At 37.6% G+C, this 20,850-nt stretch overlaps 1 protein-coding gene across 1 annotated transcript in view; it reads left to right on the forward strand.

Moving 5' to 3' along the window:
- Window positions 1-20,850, forward strand: part of OXCT1 (3-oxoacid CoA-transferase 1) — a 128,537-nt gene that overhangs the window by 59,471 nt on the left and 48,216 nt on the right. The window contains exons 8-11 of the mRNA XM_054031401.1: window positions 14,357-14,464; window positions 17,362-17,476; window positions 17,968-18,062; window positions 18,721-18,769. Of these exons, the coding sequence (XP_053887376.1) occupies window positions 14,357-14,464; window positions 17,362-17,476; window positions 17,968-18,062; window positions 18,721-18,769 (367 nt within the window). The remainder of the gene's footprint in view (window positions 1-14,356; window positions 14,465-17,361; window positions 17,477-17,967; window positions 18,063-18,720; window positions 18,770-20,850) is intronic.

A 20,850-nucleotide genomic window follows, 5' to 3' on the forward strand; every position in this document is an offset into this window, starting at 1 on the left:
AATGGTAACTTTTGTGTTTTCAGATCAGTTTCCCAGTATAAGTTGAGAAAGGCATGGCATTCAGGGTTGAAATGCTACAGACCATTAGTCCATAGTGTGGATTACTGCATTTGGGCATGAAACAAAACAAACAAAATCTCAGATAGGCAGAATATTAAGATTTGAAAAGCAGCAGCCAAGTAACTATTTTATGAGACATTGCATAGCATTTTAAAATATATAAGCACTTATATCAGTTAGGTTTTAATCTTTCTGTCTCTCCACCCTCACCTAAAAATGTTTTTAAAATGTAATTGCTGAGTGAGGAAAATGACAGTTTAGGAAGGAATAGAGGATTAGAATATTAAGGACATCTTGTCTTTGTATTATGGTTTTCTGAAGTGAGACTATTTATTGCTGTTGTAGGAGACTGTAGAAACACTGTAATATTCTCAGATTGAAAGGAGGCCATTCACTTTCCTCTTTTTCTATCCACCCCATTTGATGGATTTTTGTACGTTATTTTCATATAAATACTACCTAGCACTATATTTCTCAAACCCACATTGAGTGTCTCTGTGAGAAATCTGCACCCTCCAAATGTGAAATTGTACTTTATTTCAATCATGGATATGTTTCTCTGAATCAAATATTGGGTTGCTTTGTTCACTTTCTATGATTAAATCACTGAGACGCATCCACTTTACAAGAAGTTGTTTAACAATTCATTGACCCAAGAACAATCAAGCCATATCCCTGTTTTGTTTTTGTTTGTTTTTAAACCGGGCTAACATGCAATAGCTTAAATATATTGGATAACATTCCTTTATTTTATTTTGTTGAAGTAAGGAAAAGCAAAGACTAGAGGTTGTGTTTCTTTTTTTCTTTAGTGGCATGTTACAAATGCTCTGTCTCTGATAGGTGTAATTTGCACACCTACATTTTGAATTTTTATGAGTATATTTAGTACACACAGAATCTGGAAATAGCAAATGACTTTTTCAGACTTGGGTGCCTAATGCTAGACTCTCAAAGTGGCTGATTTTTCAGAGATCCTGAGCACCAAGAGATCCAAATGAAGTGACAAGCACAGCAGGTACTTAGATGTCTAAGTGATCTAAACTTCATACTAAAATAATTGCAGGTACAAAATTATGCTCACAATAATTTACTCCAACAAAACTGATGGCATGAAAAAATGGAGGCCTGATTAGGATAGGCTGAAAACTTGGCCTTTTGTATTGTATTTGATGACTTTCTGTCAGTCCTAGCCCCTGCAAACTGAAGAAAGACCTCTACTGGCCAGTAGTTCAACCTGCTACTTTCACATCTGTTAAAATGAACCTGTTCACATCTCTCCCCTCTGCTTGGCTCTGTCATTCCCATTCAATGAGGTGTGCTAATGAGCAACCCACCAGCTATAGACTACATGACAATTTTTTACTTTCTTCTATAACCTACTAGGACAAGGCTGCCTGGAAAAAAATCTTACTAGCTGAGACAAGTAGCAGACTCCTGCTACTATAGGATTTGTAATAATTTATTGCACTGGGGTGAGACATACTCTGGAGAGAATCATACTGTGGCTAGCTAAAGATTGTTGAGAGCTATGGAAAAAAATCCGAAACCATAGACAGACTGACCAAACAGGAGAGGAAAAGACTCCTCAATAAATACCTTGAATATCAGCTGGTCTGGGGGGCAGGTTTGTTTTTTGTGCCATAAGTAGATTAGGCTGGGCTCTCTTATACCCACATTCTTGCTACTGGAGACATATTTAAATGAACAGCACTAGCACGTGCCTATGAAAGGAGATATGCAGTGGTGGTGTAGCCAGGTCACCCCCAGGATATTAGAGAGCCAAGGTGTGGGAGGAAATATCTTTTATTGGGTCAACTTCTGTTGGTGAGAGAGATGCACTTTTGAGCTACACAGAGCTCTTCTTCAGGCCTTGAAGGTGGATTTGGGCCAACTGACTTCCATCTACTTTAGATGCATGCCAGCAAGCTGACAGTAAAGGGGAGACATATGAAGGTAGCTGCTCTCCTAGTCTAGACTTTCCAGACTACAATAAAAACAAAAGGTGCTGAAAGAAACTAAAGATTTCTGTAGGAACTACATTTCTCTTTTAGTAATTTAGACTGAGAGAGCAGTGACGCCTACAATATATATATTGTATCATAATTTTTTTTCAAAGGCAGTCTAGCAGATGTACTTAGCAGTACTAAATCCAGACAGCAAGAGCATGGTTTGGTTCAGCTGTTATTTCCCATAGAACTAAAGTAGAGACAAAGTAGAAAAACTTTGTATGATCAGAACATTAGAGTTCTTACTTGTTATGACTTTTTGAATGTCATGTTCTAAAGATAATTTTTCACATTTACTGCAGGCAAAAGGGATGCAGTGTCTCCATTAGATTCAACTAAACAAAACTTCCTTCTTTAAATAGAAAGATATTTTAAAGTCAATTTCAGCTTTGGCTACTGTGCTTTTGTGCTGTGAGCTTATCACAACACCTGACTCCTGTCATTTTTCCCTGTGGGTTGTTGTTCCTTTCCTCCTCCTCTGACAACATGCAGGAAACAGAATTTTGATGCATTATGAACTTTCCATTTTCTTAATATTTGCTAGTAATATTCCATTGTTACGGTTAGATTCATCAGTTCAGTCGTGAACCCTGAGAAACTATTTCAGCCTTTCTCTCCCTCACTCCACCCCAATTTATTTATTTTCTTTCCAACTTCTACCTTGAAAAAATAATTCCGGCTATCTTCTTTCTTACTGTGCATGTCAGTGGAAGAATGTTTGTTTAAATATAAAATATTACTTTTAAGAATGTAGTAAGACCATTCATTTGATCAATGATGTATCAGCTGTATGAGCTATTCAATTTCTGAAAAATGCAAATACTGATAGATGTATTATTTAAAATCTATCACCATATAAATGAAGAAGAAGAGTGACTAACACACACAAATCACCATACAGCATTCATATGCATTCTGTCTCTTTCAGTAAAAGTTGGCAAATGCCTGATTTTTTTTTTCTCCCTTCTGAAAGGTTTAAAATCAGTAACATTACAAGTTAATAAATCCTCTGCCTGTTACCATGTCAGAAGTTCAGCATAGTCGGGTCACTAATTGGTTGTATTTCTTGACTCAGCTGGAGCTTTCCTTTGAGGGTTCAAAGCAGCCTAGGAGGTTGAGGTTTTGTGAAAAATCTCAGCCTCTTCCTGTCGTGTTTCTTAACATTTGTTTGTTTAATGTCAAGAAATGAAGTCATTGAATCATAGGACTGGAAGGGACCTTGAGAGGTCATCTGGTACAGTCCCCTGACCTCATCTCAGGACTAAGTATTATCTAGGCCATCCCTGACGGGTGTTTGTCTAACATGCTCTTAAAAATCTCCAATGATGGAGATTCCACAGCCTCCCTGGGCAATTTATTCCAGTTGCTTAACCACCCTGACAGAAAATTTTTCCTAATGTCCAATCTAAACCGCCCTTGCTGCAATTTTAAGCCCATTGCTTCTTGTCCTATCCTCAAAAGTTAAGGAGAACAATTTTTCTCCATCCTTCCTATAACAACCTTTGATGTACTTTAAAACTGTTCCCTCTCAGTCTTCTCTTCTCCAGACTAAACAAAACCAATTTTTTTCAATCTTCCCTCATTTAGTCATGTTTTCTAGACCTTTAATCATTTTTATTGCTCTTCTCTGGATGTTTTCCAATTTGTACACTTCCCCTCCCCTCCCCTTCTCCCCCCCCCCCCCCCCCCCGAAATGTGGCGCCTGGATCCGGACACAATACTCTAGTTGAGGCCTAATCAGCATGGAGTAGGGCAGAAGAATTACTTCTCATGTCTTGCTTTCAACACTCCCGATAATATATCCCACACACCCCGAGTATCAGGCATATGCTGTCCTTGGTCTTCCTCTTGCTTCTAATGTATTTGTAGAATGATGCCTAAATTCTCATCTTTGGTTAAATTATGTCTCTTTTTAATGTATGGTCTGTGCAAAGGTGATAAAACAATTTCAATCCATTTTGATTGGTCTTTTCCATGATTTCAGTTAGGAGAAATGTTGCTTTCACTGAGCTAAAAGCTAATTTTTCCCAGTCCTTGTGATTAATTTATTAAGTGCTTGATGCATTTTAATCATTAGCAGCTTTATTTATTTTACAGTCTAATCATCTCAAAGTCTTCTCATTTTAGTATATTTTGAAAATTAATAGTGGGGGCAAGGTTCTTTTTTACAACATAGAACTTTATTTGCAAGTTAAAGGCTATTTCTCCAGTGGGATCTATGTTAATGAGCAGCTGTATTATTTAGGAGGATAAGGAGTTGAAATATGTGGCTGTGTTCAGATAACTTAATCAGCAGATGTTCATAGTGCCACTTACTGTGGAGTCTTCTTGCAGAAAAGGTTAATGCTGCTTCTTTTTCCTTGGATTCTGTTTCAACATTGGTTTTCTGTGTCTGGGTTTATTTTCAAAATAACTACTTGATGCAACCTAAAAAGTAATTTTTCAAACTTGTGTGCTCTATAATTAGCAAGAAATGGCCTATTCCATTCCAATTTCCAATGATAGGATTAATGTCCAACTGAGTTTCATAAGAAAAATGTCTCAAAATAACACGTTTTCACAGTGTGTAGTGAGTACATGTTTTAAAACATAACTGATTACACCCAGACTAGGTTCATTTGTGATTTGTATCCATAAAGCCCGATTTTTTAAAAAGATTTATAAAGTAATCATTCTTTTTTTATTGCTGGAGTACAACTCCATATCACTTGAGGGTTGGTTGCTTATGGTCTATAAGTGGAATTGATCTATTACTGAATTTTGTAACAATCTCTCATAGATTGATTGAACTGAAAGAAAATTTTGCAGTAAAAAAAAACATAATTAAACCCAGACAAAAAAAGGAAGTTAAGCAAGAAACACAATAACTATCTTTTATCATTCTGTTTTCTGGCACATATTTGAACATATTTAGGACCTATTCCTACAGTCTTTACACAAGTAATTCAGTTGATTTAAAGGAGTAACTTATCTGTGCTAATCACTAATAGTGAAAATTTCTGATTTTTTTGTTCATAATGTAGTTTTGCAAATGTAAGAAAAAACTTAAACTTCAGCTTATACATAATACATGTTATTTTATTATGTTGTTATAGGCAGAGCTGATAGCGGCACCTATGGTTTTATGATTCTAAGGTTACTAACATTTTCCATTATAAGACCACTTTTCAGTTGCTTATAATTTTGCCAAACTGTAATGGCTCAGGCTGAAATATTCCATGCTGGGAGTAGCCTCAGGCTGAATTTTTTTGTTTTGCAAAACAGTTTTAGCAAAAATAGTTCAGCCATTTCCAAGAATGAGTTTAGAATTTTGTCCACATTAAATTCATAGGACTATGTAATGCCTCCATACGCTGAATCAGGGACTTGAAATTTAGCAGTGAAGCTGGCTTGGTATCAGGGATGTGCCCCAATTTGGACAAGTAATAAAGTCCTGAAAAATTACAGTTCCCACATGCTTGGTATAGGGCTGTCTGTATCTGGCAGCTGAGTTATCCAGACATATGGTCTGCACTGAACAGGCTGCATTCACGCAAAGCTCGACCTGACTGCATGTAGGCCATTTGCACAAAGCAACTGAGTATTTGTTGTCCTGTAGCTGCAGGGGCTGAACAAAACTTTCCCTGCAGTTGCTACTCCTGGCTGCCAGGAGTTGCTTTGGCACCAAGCATGAAATTTGAGGGCAGGTAATTTGTCTCTGCTGTGCTCTCAATGCTCTCCTGGGCTGGCACCCATACAGCATGGAGAAGGAAGTAGTCTGACTGGAATGCACAGTAATAGTGGAGGGGAAACTGAGGCCCTGGCACTAGAAGCGCTTTGCCAGGATTACCAATATACTATACCATCAAAATGCTCCCAGTGTAGAAAAAACTACCCTGATAAAGCTGCACATTGTACTGATATGTAAAAGCTCCCTGCATACGTGAAACAAGCTAAAGCAGTAAAAGAGCAACTTTGTCAGGATAGCTGTGTCTACACTAGGGGCTTATGCCAGCACAACTAAGTCAGTCAGCCACCACTTCACACCCCAGCCCACATAGCTATACCAGCGGGAGTCTATAGTGTGGACCTGGTCTGAGGCAGCAGCTGGGGAGGTAGGGAGAGGAAAAGACTGAGACAGGAGCTATGGAGTAGTGGGGGAGAGGATGGGGAGATTGGAACAAGAGCTGGGACAGGGACAGCTTGAGGGAACAAGGGCAGAAGGGATCAGGCTTATCAGGGACTCAAGGGAAAGAGTTTTTAACCACTAGAGAATACTCCCCTGCAGAACCTAGACTTGAACCCTGTAGTCCTAAGTCTCAACATTCCTCTCATGGCTAGCTGTGAAACCCACTGACACCTTTGACAGAGTAACAAGACTTGTGGATAGGGGGGAAGTAGTAGATGTGGTCTATCTTGACTTTAGTAAGGCTTTTGATACGGTCTTGCATGACCTTTTCATAAACAAATTAGGGAAATACAACCTAGATGGAGCTAGTATAAGGTGGGTGCAAAACTGATTGCAAAATCATTCCCAGAGAGTTATCAGTGGTTCAAAGTCATGCTAGTAGGGCATAACGAGTGGGGTCCCACAGGGATCGATTCTGGTTCTGTTCAATATCTTCATCAATGATTTAGATAATGGCATAGAGAGTACACTTATAAAGCTTGTGGGAGATACCAAGCTGGGAGAGGTTGCAAATGCTTTGGAAGATAGGATTAAAATTCAAAATGATCTGGACAAACTGGAGAAATCGTCTGACATAAATACGATGAAGTTCAGTAAGGACAAATGCAAAGTACTCCACTTAGGAAGGAACAATCAGTTGCACACATACAAAATGGGAAATGACTGCCTAGGAAGGAGTACTGCGGAAAAGGATCTGGGCATCATAGTGGATCACAAGCTAAATAGGAGTCAACAGTGTAATGCTGTTGCAAGAAAAGCAAACATCATTCTGGGAGGTATTTGCAGGAATATTGTAAGCAAGACACGAGAAGTAATTCTTCCGCTCTACTCCGTGCTGATTAGGCCTTAACTGGAGTATTGTGTCCAGTTCTGGGCACCACATTTCAGGAAAGATGTGGACAAATTGGAGAAAGTCCAGAGAAGAGCAACAAAAATGATTAAAGGTCTAGAAAACATAACCTATGAGGGAAAATTGAAAAAAATGGGTTTGTTTAGTCTGGAGAAGAGAAGACTGAGAGGGGACATAACAGTTTTCAAGCACATAAAAGGTTGTTACAAGGAGGAGGGAGAAAAATTGTTCTTCTTAACCTCTGAGGATAGGACAAAAACAATGGGCTTAAATTGCAGCAAGGGCAGTTTAGATTGGACATTAGGAAAAACTTCCTAACTGTCAGAGTGGTTAAGCACTGGAATATATTGCCTGGAGAGGTTGTGGAATCTCCATCATTGGGGATTTTTAAGAGCAGGTTGGACAAACACTGTCCGGGATGGTCTAGGCAATACTTAATCCTGCCTTGAGTGCAGGGGCATGGATTAGATGACCTCTTGAGGTCCCTTCCAGTTCTATGATCATGTCTCGTCACTTTTCCCACTCAGTGGCTCATCCATGTAGACATAACAACATATCACTGCAACCTGTTACTCAGGTCAAGTGGTAGAGGGCTGTGCTATAGATCTAAAGCTCACAGTCTTTCTGCTAATGAGCCATGTGGTGATCAATATGGTATCATATGACATGACACATGTCATATTGTTCTGTTGGCTTTTTTAAAAATTCAGGATATTGCATCCAAAAAATGACATTAAGAGAAGATTAGAAGTCGCAAAGTTGGAACACCCACGTTGAATGAGTCAGGGTTCTTGTGGAACAAAACAGTATGTGGTCATATGATTAAAGACTATATCATAATGTATCATATTGTTGTACAGGCAACCTTAATTCTGGCATTTCCAACTTCTGAGTGTTTGACTTTGCAACCTTAATATTCTTTTAATGTTTAGTTATTGTTTTGTTGTGTATACATTGAAAGCTACTTTAAATAATCACCCAAAGAGCCAACAAAAATCTGTAGCTATATGAAGTTGAAAGCTTCATCAGAAGCTAATGAAGTTGGAACAGAATTATATGAATTACATTTGTCTATATTCTGTGGTGGTCTCTTAAGATTGAAAGTTGACTAATAAAGGTGAACATGTATATGTTTCACTGCACTTTTCACATACGCATATTCAGATAGCAACAGTTTTATTTATTACGGATTTTAGGTATGCACCAACTAGCATCTGATGCTGAGCCAAATATTTAAGTGATGATTACTCAATGGTTGATTGCTTTGGTGTTTGTTTATTTTTAAACACCCTTCTCATTCAGGCCAGCCATGGACCGACTGACTGTCACTGGCTTGAATGGGAGTTTGGCAGGAGTCAGAATTAAATTCTTTACGATTCAGGATTTTCTTTAGAATGTTACTACTAGTCCTGTCTCCTCACAGTGCAAGTTGAAGAAATGCTTCAATGAGACTGTCCCTTTACAGTCTAAAGTTTTATTTTATTCTTTATGCTATTGTTGGTTTTTGGTTTTGTATTTTTTTTTTTTTTTTTTTTTTACATCTGGCCAAGTGTACATCTTATGCTACTTAGGCCCCTCATGATCTTTTTGTATCTTTTCTCTGATTAATTGAAAGATTTCAGGGTAGTCTTTAAACAAAACAAAACCAAAACCACAATTTAGAGTAAAAAGTGGGTTTAATAAGACCAGTATTTTAAAACTACATTAAAAATGCTTGGGTTGCTTTTGTGTTAAGCATTTAAAAAAAAAAAAAAAAAAAAACCTGCTCCGGTTTCTGCTGCAAATGAGTGTGTGTGTTTATGGATGTGTTTTTAAAAAAAACCTCCAACTTTTGAAAAGGCTTTGCACATCTTGAACCTACTAATTAGACAGCAAGATTAGGATACAGTGGGCATACTCAGTTTTAAAGGCTGTTTTTTATAAAATGACTTGGCATGAGTGGATGTTTCTTTTAAAATTGGGTTGCCAGTTTACAGTGAAGTATCTTATTCAGTGCCTTACAAACTTCAACAGTATCAGGACTACACATCCCAGTGTTCCCTTCAACTATAGTGTACCTCCATCGCTGGAGGCCTGCAGAAATTCTGGGGTTGCCATGGCTACACTTTCAGGGGAAGAACTGAAATTCCCTTGTTAAAAACTGAAATAAAGTAACAAAAATAAAATTAAACATGTGGAAGAAAATGATACTCTGACATTAGTTAACATTGTGATTTGTCCTACAACCATTACTGAGTCACTTCAGACTTTATAATCTTGGGCACACGTGCAGTTAAACAGTATTCAGCATTTTGCCACTAGTTGTGAGCAATGGGTAATCTTGGTGCTTTAGTAAAGGTCTGTGAGGGTAATTATTCAAAAAAGGAAAAGAGAAAGCTATGATTTATGGAGGCTTTATTTTCCTTTGGTGGACAACAAAAGGTTTGTCGGGTTTTTTAAATTTATATATTCTATATTTATATTTTTTATTAGGGCTGTTGATTAATCACAGTTAAGTCATGTGATTAACTCAAAATAATTGTGATTAAAAATATTAATCACGATTAATCACAGTTTTAATCGCACTGTTAAACCATAGAATACCAATTGAAATTTATTAACTATTTTTGGACTTTTTTTTTTTTTTTACATTTTCAAATATATTAATTTAATATATGATTTGATGATGTGCTGGGTCATCATCCAAGACTGCTATAATATGAAATACATGGGAGAATGTGGGTAAAACAGAGCAGGAGACATACTGTTCTCCCCCAAGGAGTTCAGTCAAAATGTAATTAACACGTTATTATTTTAACGAGCGTCATCAACATGGAAGCATGTCCTCTGGAACGGTAGCCAAAGCATGAAGGGGCATAAAAATGTTTAGCATATCTGGCACGTAAATACCTTGCAATGCCGGCTATAAAAGTGCCATGCGAACGCCTGTTCTCACTTTCAGGTGACGTTGTAAATAAGAAGCCGTCAGCATTATCTCCTGTAAATGTAAACAAACTTGTTTGTCTGAGCAATTGGCTGAACAAGAAGTGGGACTGAGTGGACTTATAGGCTCTAAAGTTTTACATTGTTTTATTTTTGTACATAATTCTACATTTGTAAGTTCAACTTTCATGATAGAGATTGCATTACTGTACTTGTATGAAAAATACTCTTGTTTTGTTTTTTACAGCACAAATAATTGCAATCAAAAATAAATATAAAGTGACCACTGTACACTTTGTATTCTGTGTGGTAATTGAAATCAACATATGTAAAAATTTAGAAAACATCCAAAAATATTTAAATAAATGGTATTCTATTAATGTTTCAGAGCAATTAATCACATTTTTTTTAATCGTGTGATTAATTGTGATTAATTGTTTTAATCGCTTGACAGCCCTATTATTAACTTTTTCAAATACAACAAATATAGTGAAATACCAGATTAATCATAACACACAAAGTAAATGGACACAGCATATCTATCTTCTGGGTCTATGTGAATCATGAGCCTCTAAAAAGGCAGCCCAAATTGTTCTGAATTTTTCGGGCACTCCCTTTCTGTGAAATGCCAGGCATTTATTATTGGCAAGGTCAGCCATATCACTGAGCCGGGAATCAATATTTGGTGGGGATCACCTTTTCCATTTTTGCAGGATTATTTTTTTTCAAGACCAAAGTTGCACATGGGAATTACGCCTCTTTGTTACCAGGTAATCTCCAGGTATCAGGAATATATCCAAAAATTAAACTTAAGGGGGAGAACTCCAAGTTAGCATCCAATGCAAAATTGGTCCCTTGACCCACGTCATACCAGGAATTCTTGATACAGGAACACTCGTAAATCATATGAGATAATATAGCACCAAGGGAGTTAATGTCCAACAGTGGTCAGCATTTATGAGGCCCATTACTGTTAGCCTGTGTGGGGACAAGTATATTTGGGGGGGAAAAAAAGTCTTTTGATGAATAAGCCATAGCCTCAGGTCTATAGTAGGTTTTTTAACATAAGGTACAATTATATTCCATTGGGTCAGAGATAGCCGTGTATCCAAATCTCTGTTTCAAGCAACTTTAAAATTATCAATCTTTGGCAGAGTTTTTTGGCCTAGCAAATCATAAAAGGATACCAACTGGTTGAGTAAATGCCAGAAACTTCCTCCAAAATAATAATTTTTTTGGAGGTTCTGGAGCTCCCAATACACTCCGTCCAAATATATTAGTAAGTAAATGCTTTAACTGGAGATACGTTCATGCTCGGAGAAGGGCAAGACAAATTGTTGCTGAAGATCTACAGATGGCTTAAATTTGTGCTTGTCAGTTAGCTGTGACATAGTCATCATTCCTCTGTCCACTAAGCCCTCCACATCATGGTTTTGCCACCGAGTTTAAGGATGGGATTGCTCTATAGGACTGCCTCTACCTGGAAGAATCAATGGAATCAGAACTTTCTAGCCAAGTTTAACCAAGCTTATCTCACAGCTGTTATGGTGGGCACTCTGGAGCTATCAAATCTATAATAATTTGATCCTACAGTGCCTGAAAGGGAGACAGATTATTCCAATTCTTGTTCAATCTGAACCCAAGCAGGGTCTGTGTGGTCATATCTAACAGGCACAAAGATACCTATTTAACAGAAAGGAGATGCGATAATGTCCCAATTTTAGGGTCTTTAAACAACAAATTGAAGGCCTCCTAAAATGGACCAAGCCCATCTGCCATCTTCAGGATTGAAGTTACTCCTCAGATTCTACTGTATAGCTAAGATGGATAACCTCTCAGTTTCCTGTGATTTCTAATATCTGATGAAGTAAAGCCTTAAAATAAACTGTAGTGTTGTCTTAGCCTGCTCTGAGCGGTTAGATGGCATGATAGTTGAAAACTGGCAGCTAGTCTACATTTGTGCTGTCGTTGCTTGCACTAATGGGAAGTTTTAAGAAAATGGCTAATGTAGACATGTGAGGGCTAGACTCACAAACAAACACAAGAATGGGCGTGAATCTATGGATGAATCCATTTGAAGAAATGGGGTCTTTGATCTTAAGTTCTTCAGGGCAAATATGTGCATTTTATTGTCTACATGCGACATACATTTATGGCAATACATACATAAAATAATGTTGATGCTTGTGCTATGTTGACTGCTGCATCAAAAGAAATATGGGATAAAAATAAATGCCAAATAATAAGGGGGATTGTGAGGGGAGATAGATAACAATAGATGGTATCTCTAGAGAAATCACTTTAAGTCTTCTGAGGAAGAAGAATACGGGTCACATTCTCTGTTAGCATAACTCCATTGAAGTCAAGAGAGTTATGCCAACAAAAAATGTGGTTCAATAATTCTAACCTTTAATAATAGTGAATAAAAGCAGCCCTTTTATAATAGAGTTTGAATCAATAGCGATTAATATTTCTTGGGCCTGCTTTTTCACCTAATAAGTAAAGACAAATACTAGTTAGAAAAATGGGACTCAGATTCTAGATGGTAGCAGATGATCTGTTCCATGTATAGTTGCATTGAACTGTCTGTGCAATTTTCTTCTGCTTTTCCTCCTTTTTGATTTTGTTCCAGGATTCTTACAACAGCTGCTGTTCTGACAGAGAATCTTCACCTGTGTTCTTCAGGATTTTTCCACTTTATCCTATTTTTGATCGCAGAGGTATTCTGCCATCTCATAATATAGATGACAATGTGACCAATGATTTAGCAAGATAGTGCATGGATTCTGTTGCACCATTTTGTTCCTGATAAAATCTTTTTATTTTTAAAACAGTAAATTGACTTGGCCCACCCTACCTTGGAACTTTTCTTTCTCTTCTCCTATCATTGCTCCCTCTAAATGTCTTGCACTGGTCACTTCACACAGTTTTGCTACTGTTTGTGCCAGAACCTTTTTCCCCTAGAGCTCTTGCCATATAAACAGTCTTGTGTTTTCCTGTCTCAACAGGTCTTTGAAAAGAATTAAAGATCATCTGAAAACATACCTTCTTTCCCTTGTTTATACCTTTTGATTTCCTCTTTCCCTTTGCTACTTTTTATTATTAGCTTGTTTAGCCTTTTATTGGCACCCTATAAGGAATATTAGGGTAAAGGGTGTATGACAGATGCCATATGAAATTTATTATTGATGAGATTTTATAGAGACAACAGATACAGCACATGGATTTGTTTTCATCTGAGAATTATGCATGCTAACCTGGATTTAAAGTACTTTAATGTTTCTTCATTTGCAATGAGAGTGCTCTGAGATTGATCATCATAGAGACTGGGTAAATGATGTAACTCCCTTGATGTATCCTGTTGCATAAGTCTTTATTGTTTAGGAATCCTTAGGCTTATTTTAGATACCTTTATATTGAGTTTAATGTTGCTATTGTAACGTGTTCTCGGGAGACTAGCTCTGTTATGATTTCATTTCCTTTTGAATACAGAATATCTAGCATCATGAACATTGCATTGCTTGACATTATAATGTTGTGCCTGTATACATGCATTGAAAACACTATGCAAATGTAACTGACTGAGAACCTGAATATAATGAATGTGAGATAGTCTCTCCCTGAAATTCTATGAATAACTGTAGTGACAATTAGATTACTTAAGAATTCCTTTCAAAGTATGAAAAGGTGCTCCAAAGAGGCCACATTTAAAGTACATGGGGTAGACAGATATAAATTTTGTGCCAAAGGTACATTTGATCAATTCAACTACTTTCTTAGAACTTGAAATTTAACTTTTTTTAACTACAGCATGTCATCATAAATATTCAGACTTCTTTTGTACAGCCTTGCATTCTAGTGACTTCCTACAGAACAGCACATCTTGAAGTACTTTCAAAGTGGTCTGAACCTGATCTCCAGATTTATATGCCTAAAATTGTACATTTTCATTTTGTACCTCTTTTGCTACCAAAATTTTATTTTTCTCCATTTTGTGCTTATTATTTTGTATGTGCAAAGAATTCTCATGTGGGTGTGCAGGAAATATTTGTATGTGCAAACTGGGCAGCTAGAAACATAATTATTCAGAAATGCATGTGGAAATATCCTTTACACAAAAATGTTGGCATTCCCTCCATGTGTAAGAGGTAGGCATGCAATTTTAGACTCACTTATTTTGAGGCCATTCCACTATTTTGGCCCACTCTCTGCCTCTTCTTGGGTAGATTTGAGCTACTCTGCTTTGAGTATCTGGAAGTTTCATTGCTAAATCTCTCATAAGTCTTTCATGTCTTGAGAGAATATACTGGTTCAACAGAGTATATTCCCTCTTCTTTTTCCTCTCTGCAGGTGGAAGAAATTGTTGATATAGGATCATTTGCCCCGGAAGATATTCACATTCCAAAGATCTATGTCCATCGTCTCATAAAGGGAGAGAAATATGAAAAGAGAATTGAAGTAAGTAGTTCAGCTTCTTAGCCACTATGTGTGTTGACCCAGAATAAATTTTATAAATTACAGAATTTTTGCTCAACCATTAAACTGTAGCCATGATAAAATATTATGAGATGGATTCTCTACTGTGTCAAGTTCCAGCTAGTGCAGGAGATGGGGGCGGGGGAGGGAATGGTTATGGATCCCCAATTGTCAAGCTTCAGTAACTGGTTCCAATCACTGCATAAGTTAGAGGAGCCTGGGCTTGTCTAATTAAGGACATCTGGTTATGGTCCCTAAGGAACCTTATATCAGCTTAAAATTTGAGGCGTGGCACTCCACCCTACCCCTTCTATATCATGCTTCCTCCTCATCCCAACATGCCTCCTTGAGTGGCAGCATGGGCAGTGGTTGGTGTAGAAGCCGGCTCTGCCAGCTTTACTGCAGGTGAGAGTTATCTCCCACTGGGAGGTTTGGCAGCTAGAGCCAGTTCCAGCCCCTTAGTGCTATGCAGGTTGTACAGACTGGGCCCAGGAGAGAAAACGTGGCCCTATATTCATATTTATGTGGCAGAGTGTCCTGGAGGTGTTTTTGGTTTTAACAGAAACTGTTACTTAATTGCATTCCTCTACAGAACTAGAAGACCTTTAATTGTCATTATCTATTTACAAAATTACAAAATTATTTTAATATTAATGAACATGTTGGTAGCATTTTAGCTGACCACAAAGAAAGCAGCTATTTCATTGCTACACTTAAAACCAATCTGGAGGAAATTGTCCCTGCTTTGGTTCTGTGGTGTCCCCTCCCAGGAGCAATGTCTCTGGGTTCAACTTTGTGGCATGTCCGCTCTCTGGAAGTACACTTAAAAATGTCATGGGCCAGCAATCTTGCAGTATGTTCTGACACACCTGTAATATTTCTTTGCAGTCAGAAATAACATTTTTTGCTATATTTGTTGGTTATTATGGTGGGAGTGGGAAATATGAAGGGGGGGGGGAAAGGTTATGCTGACTTCTGCCCATTTTTGTTATTAAACAGTTGTCCTCCCGAGACTGTTCTGCTATAAATCAAATTTCTGTGACCACCATAAAATCACAAAGGCCTGGAAAACCATAAGGCCCTTTTACTTGAGTAAACTCTCCCTGGGGTAAACCTCTTTGCGCACCGCAAGCAGGATGATAAATCACAGCTTGCTTCGCCACCAGTTTATTCTGCTCAAACTTCGTATGTCCTAGGTATCTGACTGGAGCCAGATGTGTCAAAGCTCTTAGTCTATGGGCACTTTGTATTAGACAGCAGTTAATACCCCGTTCCCTCCTTTTAAGACATGGTCTATTACATCCGCTCACAAGCGTTTATCTTTCTCAAAATGTATTGATTTTGCTTTGATTAAAATGCTGTTGTTATTTCAGTTTGGCTTCAGGGGCTTGCCCCTTCTTTCCAGTGTAGCACCTACATACAAATGCTGCTTGGATTTCTTCTCTGATTTGCCCACTACAATGTGGGTCCTCCTAGGACCAGGAGATTAAGCCAGAACAACAAGGCCTCATGTCATAGCACTTACCCCATTTTTTATCACCTTTTAAAAAGTTTTTATATAATATACAATAGAGTTGCAGCAGGGATAAATTTTGGTCCATTGAGTTTTATAATCCTAGCAGTGATGCATCTCATCAAATAGAAATATAGCAATAAAATTGCAAAGTTATTAATTTACTGTCTTACACAGAGCCTATAAAATAAAATTTGAGGCATGGCACTCCACCCTACCCCTTCTATATCATGATCCCTCCTCATCCCAACATGCCACCTTGACTGGCAGCGTGGACAGTAGTTCGTGTAGGAGCCAGCTCTGCCAGCATTACTTACTACATTTTGACCATAAATTGGATTAGGCATATTACTCCAGTGGAGTGTCTGGAAAGGATTCCCATATAAACCAGATTTAGAGTGCTGGGAAAAGGAAGGTATGTTATTGTTCTAATCATGTTACAGAAATGACAGTCATACTCCTATACCTTTTGTGGTGGGGGTGATGGGGTGCAGAGCGGGAGGAAGGAGAGGAATAAATAGAAGCTAGCTTGTCATACATTTACTGTCTTTCGATGTTTGCTCCTGCCTAATTGGATTCCGACCTGATCTCTCTAGCCGGAATGCCCTTGGTGTACCGTGCATTCCTTTTTCCATGGAAGAATCCTCCAACACAAGGCAGGAGCCAGTCTGTGAACACTTTCATTTCCTGCAGGAAGTTAAATAATGAGTTTGGGATTCAAAGACAGCAATAAATGCTCCACCATTGTAGGGGAAGCAGCCATGGATTAAAAAAAAAAAAAAAAGCTTCTTTAAAATGAATAAAATAAATGTTTTAATTTAAACATGGATTTTATTTAACAACTCTGTTCCCACTAAAGGCCTCTGGTCCATCAGGGAAAATCCCTTCTGCCCACATAAACCTACTGTCCTGAAATATGGAAAAAGATAAAGGACAAAATTGCAGAAAATATATTTTTGACAGACACTTTCTCAGAAGAATAGTGCTGTTCTTGACAGCAAACCATCCCTTGTGGAAAAGGCTTATAGAATTTAAAACCATGATAACTTTTATAGAATAGTAAAGCCAAGGTATCGAATTCCATTGCAGGGATAATATTGTCTAATAAGTTCTGTAGGCTACTGAAAAAATGTGTATAGAAAGGATTTCATTTGTTGTTAAATTCTATTGGGTTTTTGTTTGTTTGTTTGTTTTGGGTTGTTTTTTTTTTTGCAGTACTTCCTGCAGACCCCAATTGGTTTCATCTCTATAATATCCTAAAAGACTTTTGCATAAAGTCTCACTGAACCCATGAGCCTGACTTTTATGTCTTGCAAAACAGGAATCTTAACCCACAGTTTGTTTTTGACAATGTCTTACTCTGTAGCGATTATCCATCCGAAAGCCTGAAGACTCAAAAGCCAAACAAAAGAAGGAAGGAGATAATGTGAGAGAGAGGATCATCAGACGAGCAGCTTTAGAGTTTGAAGACGGCATGTATGGTATCCTCCAACTATGTTGTAGGTTAAAGAAATGGGATTTGCTGTGATAAAATAGCAGTCGCAGCTGTTACTCCTGGCACAAGTTTTTTGTTATCTTCACTGTTCACTACAGCACCTGTGGTTCTGTCATTATATTAACATCCTATTGAAATAGATGGAATGTTAAGGCATACAGTAGGAGATGTTCTACCTGGGTATGACTGGAATGTTCATTGGGAGTCAAGTGATTAATTGATATTTCTTGAAAATTGTAAGCACCATCTGTATTAAATGAAGCTTGCTTGGACAGTTATATTAATGGGTTAGCATCTGAAAGAAAGCAACTAAGCAGTTCAAATGACACAATAATTCAGCATAACCTTTGAGGCATATATATGAAAAGCTGAACCGTTTGTGTGTTTAAAAAAAAAAGGAGATTCTGATCATAGCACAAATATAATTTTGTTAATTTACTCATTTACAGTAGTTGTACCTTGACCAATTTACTTCAGCTAATCTAGGCATAGGAATTCCACTGTTGGCCAGCAACTTCATCAGTCCAGACATTTCAGTTCACCTGCAGAGTGAAAATGGAGTCCTGGGCTTGGTAAGTATAGAGTCAGTGAAGGCTTATGTAATGCACTTAAATTGATTTTTTGTTTTTTTTTCACAAGCTGTTTATACTTTGAGCTCAACGAGCTGTCATGTTGCAAGGTGCTGAGCATTCTTGCTTAAGCCCAGGTAGGTATTTAAAGCACATACTTACTTGAGAGAGATGGCAGTAGTCCCATTGGAGTTATGGGACTGATTACAAGCTTAAAGCTAAGCATGTACTTTGGTAAAGGGCTTTGCTGGATTGGTGCCAGAATGCTCAGCACCTTGCAGGATCAAGCTCTCTAAGAGGTTTTTAGTTGTGACATCATACATAATTTTAAACTAACATAATATGTATGCATATTTTACTATAGTGATGTTTTGTTAAATTGAACCTGGATGCCTGTGACTTTAAGAAATTCTGTAGCTTCAAGGAAAACTACATACATTTAATGATTATAATAGCCTTCAGCAATGTCGTTACCATACAGTCTCTGTTCATGGACTAGTGTACGTTTCAGTGCACATACTAAATAAAAATGGTGTACCACACAGAAAAATCCAAATGTATGGGTGTATTTATTTTGAATCACAAACATTAGAATTAATAAAGGAAAATATTGTGTTGTTCTGGATCGTCAATAAATATTGAAACTGTGTTTTGTTATCAGGGTCCTTATCCACTTGAAAATGAGGTAGATCCAGACCTGATTAATGCAGGTAAAATCATGAACATACCTAACTTCTGGAAATTGTTCATAACTGATTTAACATACTTCATTTGGTTAAAGACTAAATCCAGAACACTGGTGCAATGTTATTGTAAATATTGTAAATATTTATGTTGTTTTGCCTTTTTTAGTACTGACATATTTTCAGTGACTATGAGTTTCGATCATTAGTGACCATTAATATACTAGCTAGTCAGCATATGTATCATCACTGCTTTCTAGTAGGGACAGTTAAAGGAGTCTCTTTTTTAACTCAAGCAGTGAAGGCTTGTGTTTTTACTTTTTTGAAACAAATGATTCTTAGACCTATTCCCCAATTCAGCATGTAGACTTGCACTGTGATGTCTATACGCACATGCATTTGTTCCCACTGTTTTTCCTGGGATGTCTGGAAGTGCTAGAAATTGGCCCCATTGACTCATGTCCCAGGCATGTTTGGCAAAATTGCTGGACTTCAGTCACTGTGTGTTTAATATCTTCGCTTCTCACTATTGAGGGATTATATCTTTGGAGGAACAACTTAAGCAACTTTTCAGAGATCTCACTTGAATATTCGGAGTAGACACTTCCAGTGTTCCCTCTAATTTTTTCCATCCACATGTGGAATGAATTTTGCTATGTGCACCATATCGAGGTAATGTGCGGATGTGCACCACCAGTAGAAACACAAAAGCTAGATATAATATATATTTTTAAAAAGTTACCATAGGGATAATTACTCCAGCCAGAACAAGTTAGGCATTTTAGAACTCACTACTCAAAGAATTAAATTTAAGCACAAGAGAGAAATAAAAGTTACGAAATGCATAGACCAGTCAAAAAACTAAAACAACAGACTTGGAAAGAAGTATCAAGTAACAACAATAACAATACAAGTATGTGTTGGGAGGTGAGTGTGATAAGAACGGCCATACTGGGTCAGACCAAAGGTCCATCTAGCCAACTATCCTGTCTTCTCACGGTGGCCAATGCCAAGTGCCCGAGAGGGAATGAACAGAATAGGTAATCACCAAGTGATCCATCCCCCATCGCCCATTCCAAGCTTCTGGCAAACAGAGGCTAGGGACACCATCCCTGTCCATCCTGGCTAGTAGCCATTGATGGACTTATCCTCCATGAACTTATCTAGTTCTTTTTTTAATTCTGTTATAGTCTTGGTCTTCACAACATCATCTGACAAGGAGTTCCACAGGTTCACTGTTCATTGTGTGAAAAAAATACTTCCTTTTGTTTGTTTTAAACCTGGTGCCTATTAATTTCAATTGGTGACCCCTAGTTCTTGTGTTATGAGAAGGAGTAAATAACACTTCCTTATTTATTTTCTCCCCACCAGTCATGGTTTTATAGATGTTTATCATATCCCCCCTTAGTCGTCTCTTTTCCAAGCTGAAAATTCCCAGTCTTCTCATATGGCAGTATTCATTTTTGTTACTCTTTTCTGAACTTTTTCCAATTCCGATTATATTTTTTTTGAGATAGGGCGACCACATCGGCATGCAGTATTCAAAAAGTGGGCATAGCATGGACTTATATAGAGGCAGTATGATATTGTCTGTCTTATTATCTATCCCTTTCTTAATGATTCCCAACATTTTGTTTTCATTTTTGACTGCTGTTGCACATTGAGTGGATGTTTTCAGAGACCAATTCACAATGACTCCAAGATCTCTTTCTTGAGTGGTAACAGCCAATTTAGATCCCATCATTTTATATATATATTTGGGATTATGTTTTCCAATGTGTATTACTTTGCATTTATTAACATTGGATTTCATCTGCCATTTTGTTGCCCAGTCACCCAGTTTTGAGAGATTCTTTTGTAGCTCTTCGCAATCTGCCTGGGACTTAACTATCTTGAGCAATTTTGTATCATTTGCAAATTTTGCCGCCTCACTGTTTACCCCCTTTTCCCAGATCATTTATGAATATGTTGAATAGGACTGGGCCCAGTACAGACCCCGGGGGGGGGGGGGCACCACAATTTACCTCTCTCCATTCTGAAAATTGACCATTTATTCTTAACCTTTGTTTCCTATCTTTTAACCAGTTACAAATCCATGAGAGGACCTT

Source organism: Malaclemys terrapin, chromosome 6, assembly GCF_027887155.1.
Source record: "Malaclemys terrapin pileata isolate rMalTer1 chromosome 6, rMalTer1.hap1, whole genome shotgun sequence".
NCBI lineage: Eukaryota > Metazoa > Chordata > Testudines > Emydidae > Malaclemys > Malaclemys terrapin.